General features: G+C 40.8%; 2 protein-coding genes across 6 annotated transcripts in view; both read left to right on the plus strand.

Moving 5' to 3' along the window:
- The first annotated feature begins 604 nt into the window (after nucleotides 1–604).
- On the plus strand, nucleotides 605–3,514 carry atpv0e2 (ATPase H+ transporting V0 subunit e2). Its single transcript, XM_017495297.3, has 4 exons — nucleotides 605–819; nucleotides 1,619–1,666; nucleotides 2,176–2,276; nucleotides 2,764–3,514. Exons 1-3 carry the CDS (start codon nucleotides 716–718, stop codon nucleotides 2,267–2,269), a joined length of 246 nt encoding a protein of 81 aa, XP_017350786.1. The 5' UTR covers nucleotides 605–715; the 3' UTR covers nucleotides 2,270–2,276; nucleotides 2,764–3,514.
- A 2,469-nt stretch (nucleotides 3,515–5,983) lies between these two features.
- Nucleotides 5,984–10,071, plus strand: part of LOC108280269 (period circadian protein homolog 2) — a 12,977-nt gene continuing 8,889 nt past the window's right edge. For 4 of the 5 annotated variants that reach the window (XM_053688564.1, XM_053688565.1, XM_053688566.1 and 1 more), the window contains exons 1-4: nucleotides 5,984–6,162; nucleotides 8,118–8,530; nucleotides 9,626–9,718; nucleotides 9,862–10,016. In XM_053688564.1, the coding sequence (XP_053544539.1) occupies nucleotides 8,208–8,530; nucleotides 9,626–9,718; nucleotides 9,862–10,016 (571 nt within the window). In that variant the 5' untranslated portion in view covers nucleotides 5,984–6,162; nucleotides 8,118–8,207. Of the gene's footprint in view, nucleotides 6,163–8,117; nucleotides 8,531–9,625; nucleotides 9,719–9,861; nucleotides 10,017–10,071 lie in introns of those variants that run through there. The other variant, XM_053688568.1, reaches the window with a different exon arrangement.

The raw sequence follows: 10,071 nt of genomic DNA on the forward strand, positions 1-10,071 counted from the left end.
TATTAAAGGAAATACTGACATCTAGTGGCCAGTTTGTGTCGCTGCACGTTAAGTGACCCCAATGTTAAGTGACCCCAACACAAACACACACACACACACACACACACACACACACACACACATTGTATATCACACAGAGGCATTTAAGTCTAAGAGCTAAAGACTGTACAGAAAAGTGAAACCCACTGGATGAGGAAGAATTTTACACTGCTGATCATCAGTATGGGATTTTGCTGCTGCTCTTGTAATGATCATTATTATTATTTAATATTATTATTATTATTATTTAATCACACGCTGACTAAAGTGTGTTGTTTTCCAGGATTTTTCACTCTATTGCGTATAAATTGTGCAACATTTCACTGATTGCCCGATTTTAGACGATTACAGGTGTGATATTCGTCTAATAAACAATAAAGTTTCATAAGAAACGCTGAATAAATCATTAACTCTTCACACAGAGACCTGCAGCGTCCCACTGAGACTCAAATCTGAATGAAAGTTTAAAAACGATTGAAGTTTAAAAAGATTTATTGTCTGATTACGTGATTCACTTCCTGACTCAGTGTGACGTCACCACTGTGGGCGGCCTGGGTGACGCGCATGCGCAGTGCAGTGCAGTGCAGTGCAGGTTCCGCGGAGAGGAGGCGAATCGGCTCGTGACAGCGTATGAAATAATTGATTGTGTTTGTTAGAATAAGAGAATAAAGTGAAGATGGTGTATCACTCGGTAGCGCTGCCGCTCATCTGCTTCACCACACTGTGGGCTTTAGTCGGAGGCGTCGCGCCGTTTTTTGTTCCTAAAGGACCGAACAGAGGGTGAGTGACACCGCTAGCATAGCATAGCATAGCATAGCATAGCATAGCAGGCTAACAAGCTACAGATGCTCACTACCCTGCTAGTCCAGTCTTTGCTACTTCTTGATTTCATAACGTTACACTTCGGGTTCTCTATAATATTTATAATTTATAACTTGTGATTTATTGTCTTTATGTGAATTTATTTTCAATTTTTTTATGATTAAAGCGTTATTAACCAGCAGCTTTACATTAGATATTCCGCATTAGCCTGTTAGCAGTTAGCATAGGTAGCGGTGCATCAAAACAATCGTTATCTATATTATAATTTCTTTTTAAATATGCAAATGAGTCAGTAAGATATTAAATATATATTTGTGTGTGTGTGTGTGTGTGTGTGTGTGTGTGTGTGTATAAGAATTATTTATTTAGAATTCACAATTGTTATGTATTATTGAAGATTTTTATATGTATATTTAGGATTATTCATTAGGAATGTACGCATTTATTTACTCATTTAGAGTTAAATAAAAGAAAAGTTTTTTCACTTTATGAGCATATTTACTTTAAGTGTGAATATTTTTAAAATACTAATTAAACACATTTAGACTTTAAATTAATAAATGTCACAGGAAGTTAGAGGTGTTTTGTGTTTTATTAATACTTTAATGAAGCCAAATTAAATGAATGAATTAGTTACAGTCATTAAGATGTGGTAGTGAGAGTGAAACTCTGAGTGAGTGAGTGAGTGTGTGTGTGTGTGTGTGTGTTTCACTTGAATCATTGTGTTGTTATTGTGTGTGTGTGTGTGTGTTTACAGTGTGATCATTACCAGTCTGGTGCTGACGGCCGTGTGCTGCTATTTATTGTGAGTAAAATCACACACACACACACACAGACTGATGATTAGTTATCAGACTGATGATTTGTACATCAGTGGGAGTTTATTGTCTCTCAGTGCGATAAACACACTGCTCTTATTAAAATAAAAACATTGTCTGTTTTTAAATTAAATCTTGTAGCTGTTCCGCATGTGCTTCTGTCCTGACTTTACATCTTCAGATTTTTCTGTTCTGCTTTCAACTTTATAACAATAATACACAGGATTTGATGTGAAAATATTTCCCACTCTGTGCATTTTTTATTAAAATGAGTCTGATTCAGGGCTACACACTGAAACACGTGTAGGTCACATGACCGAGAAGTTATCTGTGATTGGTTGAATCCTTCACAGCTCTTGAGAACTAAATACGCATAATTAATACATACTCAATTATTTAAATCATTCAGATGTACACAACAATAACAATACTCACCATACTGTCACTAGCTCTCTCTGTGTGTTTGTGTGTGTGTGTGTGTGTGTGTGTGTGTCAGCTGGTTGGTTGCATTCCTGGCACAGGTGAACCCTCTGTTCGGGCCGCAACTGAAGAACGAGACCATCTGGTACCTGCGGTACTACTGGGAGTAAAACTGAGGTACATTACACACACACACAGTGCAGCAACATGGAGGCCTGTTTTGGTGCTTAAGTGTGTACAACGCAGAGAGAATGAAGGTGTATTAGTATATTTTATTGTAATGTTTTTGTTTTTTTTTTCTTTTTCAAATCACTGTCTCTTAGTCCGGATTCCTCTAGAGAAAAAATCGATTGGGTTCTAATGGTGTTGCACGTTTCACTTGTAAAGTTTTCACAGTTCCTCGTAGCGCTGCTTTTCACTTTCAGCAGTTTGTTGCAGTCGTGTCAGACTGAAACGCAATCGCGGTCCAATCACAGCTCTGAGCCTTACGCTTGTGATTGTTCATCAGCGATCGCTTTTCACTCGCTCACACAATCTTCTCCACAGAGTTATGAACGTGTGGGAGTCTTGTCTCTCATCTCTGCTGTTCAGTAAAGTTTACTCGGGTGAATTTCTCCTTTAATACTCCCTCTCTCTTTCTCTCTTTTCTTCTCTCTCTTCTCAGGAGTTTATTGGTTGTATGCTGACGTCATTCCCTCGTTCACTCCCTGTACGACGTTCCCTCCTGTGATGTGACTGAACACACCTCAGCGAGGCTTCAGCGCTGTTTCACTCAAGTGTTTTATTTATGTTTGTTTTATTTCTGAAGGATCGGTTGTGTGTGTGTGTGTGTGTGTGTGTGTGTGTGAGAGAACAGTGACAGTGTTGTGTGCAATATTAGTTTAGAGAAACTACTTGAATGTTTATACCCCCCCCCCCCCCCCCCCCCCTCTCTGTGACCAACCTGTAGTGTATTTACGTAGAGTTATATTTGTTGAGTTTATTTATTACATTATCTTATTTTTTGTGAATGCTAAATGATTTCATCTTGTGATTATGTGATGAATCGTTCAGTAAAAGATGACGATATCTGCACGGTTTCAGATTTCCTTTCCTCGCATACTAACACTAACACTCGTCCCTGTAAACACTCCTTCATTCCCCGCTCAGTCATTCCTCGCGGAGATTAGGGAATTCAGTTTGCCGTCTATGTAACTCTGGGTGTTTATTCTTTTATTTTTACTCTTCTATCTTGCTGTTGTTGTTTACAGACTTTTAGTTTAACATCATTTTGAAGGTTAAGGATTAAACCCTCGGTCTGATTGGCACTGACGGAGTTTCAGATCTCTGTGGAAATGACTCGGATTTAGGATCATTATCGTGTATACACTGCTGATGTCTCTGTAAAACACTGAATAAAATCAGGATGGATCACATTTTGTGTCTTTTATTCTATTCCCCGAACATCAGACTGTGATGTGGACATTTGTCTGCCTTTGTACAGTCGGATCAGACGGTTCTGATGAGCTGGTGATTCTTTCCATCCGGAGTTCGTCTCTCTCTGAAACTCGAACAGCGTGCAGAGCTGCTTCTTCATTTTAAACTTCCTTTGCTGTTCTTGAAATGGAAGAAGTATAATTCTCCCGATGTTCTGAGCTGTGATGTCGTAATGTACGCCACGTGATTCGCAGATTTTACTTCAAATCAAAATGCAGACTTTAAGACAACGCTCGTTAATAAGGAGTTCTGAATAAAATAAATACGAAAGATCAATACAAACTGAAAGGTTCTGATTCTCGTGTCTTATAAAGAGTGACACTACAAAAATAATTATCTTCAAAGAAAAAAAACGGTCTGAAGAAATTTCTCGCATCTACAGTTTATTCTGTTGAGTCTTCCCTCTAAATTTGTCACGTTACGAAGTTAAAAATTAGGGTATGATAAAACTGCACTGCAACTTTATTTTCCTTCCATTAAATTACCAAGGTGACTAAAAATAAATGGATAAAAATAGCGTGTTATTTTTAGCTGTAAAATAAATCCCTTGATATCCATCAGCACCTTTTTAATGAGTCAAAAAATCCAAATATTCTGTTCATTATTTACCTGTACATTAATAGTTTTGCCTGTTGATCAGAACACATTAGGGCCATTTGTTTACATACGTACATTATTTAAAGGGATATTTCTTTTGAGTTGTTTGATTTAATTCCATTCGATTCAAGTGTCCAGTAAAAATAAATCTAATAAATAAATAAGGAATAGCTCGTATAACAGACCCCATGTTGAGAGCCACTGCTCGGAAAGATCACTACTTTCATTCCTGCTTTTCCTGAAGTACACTAAATGATAACATTTCTGTTCAATAGGATATTTTTAAGAGTGTTTCAGCTCTTATCCTCATCCAGACTCATCTGATTGTGTAAAAGGTGCAGTGAGATGGGATCTGAGGTTTATAACGGATTCCTGGAGAACCAGAAGAAGAGCCTGAGCTCCTCTGCTCTTACGCAACACGCCGTGAGTCATCACGTCACTCCATCTCTCTCAGCAGGAGGCAACAACCCCATCAATACAGCAGGTTTTTCTGAAATCACCATCCCACTGCGGAGAGGCGCTGAATGGAAGCGGAGGCATTGTGTTGAACCGGGTTTGTGCGTCAGTTCTCTGCAGGAGGTTAACTCCGGGTTAAACACCTCTCTAAGAGCTCACACAATAAGGTCAAATCACACTTTTTTTTTTAAAGCAGTATGCACTCACCGACCACTTTATTAGGTACACCTGTATACATACAATTATCTAATCACATGTCAGCAGCACAGTGTGTAAACTCATACAGATACAGGTCAAGAGCTTCAGCCAATCACATCAAACATCAGAATGAGGGAAACAGTTGTGATCTCAGTGACTTTAACAGAGGCTTGGCTGTTGGTTTGAGTATTTCAGATACTCTTCATCTCCTGATGGAATTTTACACATTGTGTAAAATTCATTTTACAATGATTCATTAATGATGTCATTACTATATGTTATTTATTTATTATATATCGTAATTGTTCCAATGCGTTTTAATGCACCCTGAAGTGCATCCAGCTCCTATATTTATCTCCACTGTAATGTAAATGATAACTGAGCCCACCATTTCTGTTTAAGGTGGAATACTTGTATATTAGGATGGTAATTGTGTTTTGTTGTCCGAGATGTGTGTGCTGAACGTAAGGTTTCGTGACCAGACATTCAGAAAAATTCCTAATGCATGTAAATGTGTATGGTGAATTTAAAAAATATGATTGTTATTATTATTATTTCCCCCTAGGTGTGCAATGATCACATGATTGGGATTGATGCATTGGTTTAAAAAGCAATGACTGAAATGAGGGCAACAATTGTAAATTTATTCCTAATGAAAAGGGCAAACGACTGGTGTGGAAGAAATAATTAGTATTTTTAAGTGGATGTGTAAGTAATTTAAAATCTCTTCCCTACTTGGTCCTTATTCGAGAATTAACCGTAGGTCTAGCCCAGATTGTGAGCGAAGTTGGTCATGTATGAATCAGAAGCTACTAGATCGTATCGTATGGTAACGGACTCAGTGGTACCGTCACATATCGGATCTTGTGGAAGTCTGAGGTTTACACACCAAACGGCTAGACAGCTGTTTTAGTACATTTTCCAGCCAATCAGAAGGCAGTTAGCTGATTTTATTTCAATAAATATTCAATCTTATTTATATGCAACACAACCATTTAAAATGCAGCCGATTAATTTGTATATATATTTTTAGCGCGCTGTTTGTTTATAACACGCTTTCTAACTTCCGCACTGCTTTCCCTAGTCACGCCCATTTCATTTGCGTCACGCGCACCTCAACCAATCAGAGAAGGGAATCTCTGTACCACTCTACCGCTCTCTGTTGGCCAGTGAGCGCGCGCGTCAGCACCAAGGCAGCACGTAGCCGGCGTCAGCTTCATTCACTGCAACCTGAGGCGAGTTGTAGCTTTTATATAACTCAACAACGACTCGGAGAAAAGCAGCACATCTCCTCAGAACCGGGCCAGAACCGATCAGACTACCGCTTCTCATTCAGGTCTGTGGTGAAATCTCTCAACGTGCTCTAATTTCCTTGTATTTAATGTACTCAACAAAAAAAGTTGCATAACATAACGGGCACTGCGCATGCGCGGAGAATTCCGATTGTTAGATTATGCCAGAATTTGAGCTAAATACATGGTTTTATTTTTGTTTTTATTGTGTTTTAAACGTGTTTGATGTGTCGAAGTGTTTTGGTGTTATTTTGTGAGTTTATCTCGGTGTACGCGGTGTGTTTTCCCTACATACAGCGTGTCATTTATATAACTGTGTCAGTGCATCACAGGTCAACGTGGGAGAGAGAGAGAGAGAGAGAAGGAGACAGGAAGATTAGTTACTGTTTATTGTTATGTTCTGTATCATTAGTGTTATTTTAGCTCGTTATTTACAAGTTAAACGGATTGGCTGTTTTTTTAAATGCCCTGTGAATGGGAAGTTGAGAGTTGAAACAGGAATGTTGGGCTGGTCACTGATTATAAAACACATGTACACCTGCAGTTCCTCATTTCAGCCTCTAGGGGTGTTTACATGAAATAACATCACACTGCAGTCATGACTTCCTTTACATTTTATCCCAATTTACAGGTGAACCCGTAATAGGTCACACACTTACCTTCACTGATATCACTAAAACTGGTTAATTAATTGATTACTTAATTGGATCGTGCAAGGGCTGTGATTTTAATGATTCAATTTTAATTTGGATTCTTTGTGCTTAACAAATTGCTCACACAACATGGTGTCGAAATGAACATTTTAGAGATTTATACTGCTAATTACTGATTAAATATATTTCTATGTCACATTTATATTTACTTTGTGTATGAGCTGCATTAGCATACAGTCTTTAAAATCCTCCATGTTTATGTGATGAATTTTGGTACATAAGTAATATTATTACATATTTATTTAAAATCTGTAACATTATGTAAAATATGGTATGTTATTTTATTTAATTGTTTTACTTCCCTGTGTATCAGGGTGTGTGTTATATAATTAACTCCTAACCATTTGATGTAAAAAATTCTGTATTTTCCTTTATATAAGAGCGGATGTATGAGTGCATGTAGGTGTTCGGCCAGCAGAGGGCGCTGTGCAGGTGTGCAGGCTGTAGGTGTGTCAGTGCTGTGACCCACTTTTCAGTGTTTATAGTTGGGACAGGTTCAGCATTGTGCATTTTAACAGTAATAACACTATTCGGTTGTGTGATTTAGGCTGCAGATTAAATTAGACCAGGGTGTGTAGTGTTGTTATTTATTCAGTACAGTCGTGTACAGTGTGGGACGGAGAGGCCCTGTGTTCATTTCAGTGTTATGTAAATTAATGTGTGGAGTGTGTGATGTATTGTTTATCACTGTAATGCGCAGTCTGAGACTCAGAGAAGAAGAGTGTAGGGAGAGGGTGTGTACTGCTGTCGTGGTGGATGAGATTTGGGATGAAACGTAATCCAGGAGGGGTGCTGAACATTCTGGGTTCGGTTTAATCTGGTAGTATAGGATGATGAACCTGGCAGAATCAGGAGAGGGCACATGGTACTGAGGCGGTTCTGAGAAATTTAAGGCAGGTCAGAGAGTTTTGAGGCAGTTCTCTTAATGCTGTAAATAACACTGCCTGTAATGATCATTTGTGTCCATGTGGAGAGTGTGTGTGTGTGTGTGTGTGTGTGTGTGTGTGTATACACTCAGGGGTTCTTTGTGTTAATGTTTACAATCCTGCCTGGTTAATAATCGGAGTGAGCATGAGTGTGAGGTGGTACACACACATTCTCTCTCTCTCTCTCTCTCTCTCTCTCTCTCTCTCTCTCTCTCTCTCTCTCGCTCTACGTTTGTCTCAGCAGAAATGCATGAAGTGTTGGATGTGATTGGGTGTGTATTGATAATCAATTGTATGATACATTGTGATATTTAGTCCTCTCTCTCTCTCTCTGTCTCTCTGTCTCTCTCTCCTCATCAGATCTGTAATTTCGTGCCTTAACTGCTTTTCCACGTCGATGTCATGCGTCAGGTCAGCTGAGCTGTGACCTTTGACCCTCTGACTTCCTCCATGTCAGGTGAGTCTGAGCTGAAGTCGTACCTGTCAGGGGGCGGGTCTGAAGAGGAGGAGGAGAGCGGGTCTCCCTGCGGCACCATGTCTCATCTGCACAAAATGGGCGGAGCATCAGATGGGAGCGACAGTGGAAACGACCCACCCACCTCCCAGAGATCCCGCCCACCGCTTCATGAGGACATGGAGATGGGCGGGAGCGGCTCGAGCGGGAGTGGCACGGAATCCCATGGCAACGAGTCGCATGGCAACGAATCTGTAGGAAGTTCAAGCGGCAACAGCAAAGACTCGGCTCTGTTAGTATCATCAGCCAGCAACAAGAGGTGAGAGAGAATACTAAGGGAAACTCTTCAAAAGTATTTGCCCCCCAAAGGTGCTAACAATCTCAGCAAGCAGGTCTTCACTTGAAATGATTAATAATCGATAGAAACGTGTTGATTAGTCAGTATGTCCATCAGAGAACCGTTAACTTCAGAGGTCCTCAGAGGTGTCATGTAGAGAGTGTTTAGGTGTACAGCGTGGAGTGGAGAGGGAACACCAGTGTGGAGGACATGTGGACCCAGTGACATCATCAGCCACCACTTTCCTCTTCTCCTTATTATAGATGATTACATATTGGTGTTGTGGACTCGTGCATTCGAAGCCGTGTGTGTGTGGTTTTTGTGATTGTCTCCCAGTGTGTGCATTGTCATGAAGATTAGTCATTGTGAGATCCTGTTAGAGTTTATAACCGTTTCTGGGAGACATGAGTCACACAGTCACGAGTCATCACTAGGGATGTGAGGTGAGGTGATTTTCCCACCGGTGAAGTGATGTGTGATGTATCACCGGGAGGCGGAGCTGGGTGTCTTGTCGTGTCGTTGGCACTTTCCTTCTTCTCCCCTCGTGTTTAAATCGCTTCTGAATGCCCGTGTAGCAGTGCGCATTTCACTTTCCCTTTTGAATTAGCGAATGTTTGCAGATTTCCTCATTAATGTTTGCAGGTTACCTTTTAACATTGGGTTTAAATATATTGCCAAATAGGAGCTTTTACTTTTCGCTTTGAAACCATCGACCACCATCGTCCTGTCAGTCAGCTCGCCTCACTCTTCCTGTCGGTCTCAGTCGGCTCGCCTCGCGCTTCCTGACGGTCGGCTCACCTCACTCTCGTCATGTGATAAGTGAAGTCTGACTCCTGCTGATCTGTGATTGGCTCATTTGGCTCGTGCTGCATAGAGCAGACAGTGGGGGCGGAGCCACAGTGGGTGAATAATCAGTTTGTGGCTGAACATCGTGTAACACCGTCTATCACAAAAAGCCTTAATTACAATTCCGTACCTTTACCTGTATCTCTCTCTCTCTCTCTCTCTCTCTCTCTCTCTCTCTCTCTCTCTCTCTCTCTGTGTGTCTCTGTCTCTGTCCTTCCCTCTCTCACACAGTTCGAACTCTCAGAGTCCGTCTCCACCCAGCAGCTCCAATGCCTACAGCCTGGTGAGCTCAGAGCAGGACAACCCATCCACCAGCGGCTGCAGGTACACACACACACACACACACACACACACACACACACGCGCGAACACCCTATGAACCAAAATATGGGTATGCAGGAGGACAGCTGGACAGACAGAGAAACAAAATTAAATCTGTGTGTGTGTGTGTGTGTGTGTGTGAGCAGCAGTGAGCAGTCTGCGAAAGCCAAAACTCAGAAGGAGCTCTTTAAGACCCTGAAGAACCTGAAGCTCCACCTGCCTGCTGAGAAACGCAGTAAAGGTCGAGCGAGCACATTACACACACTCCGTTACGCACTGCGCTGCGTCAAACAGGTTAAAGGTGTGTGTGTGTAAATGTTTGTTTCTGTGTGTGTGTGTGTGTGTGTGTGTGTGTG

This window comes from Ictalurus punctatus, chromosome 20 (genome assembly GCF_001660625.3).
Source record: "Ictalurus punctatus breed USDA103 chromosome 20, Coco_2.0, whole genome shotgun sequence".
Taxonomy (NCBI): domain Eukaryota; kingdom Metazoa; phylum Chordata; class Actinopteri; order Siluriformes; family Ictaluridae; genus Ictalurus; species Ictalurus punctatus.

Excerpts from the sequence above, each read along its gene's own strand:
- atpv0e2 (XM_017495297.3), top strand. The coding sequence starts at position 716 with ATGGTGTATCACTCGGTAGCGCTGCCGCTCATCTGCTTCACCACACTG. Across the intron at positions 820-1,618 it reads CCTAAAGGACCGAACAGAGG|TGTGATCATTACCAGTCTGG; the intron begins GTGAGTGACACC and ends GTGTGTTTACAG. Across the intron at positions 1,667-2,175 it reads GCCGTGTGCTGCTATTTATT|CTGGTTGGTTGCATTCCTGG; the intron begins GTGAGTAAAATC and ends TGTGTGTGTCAG.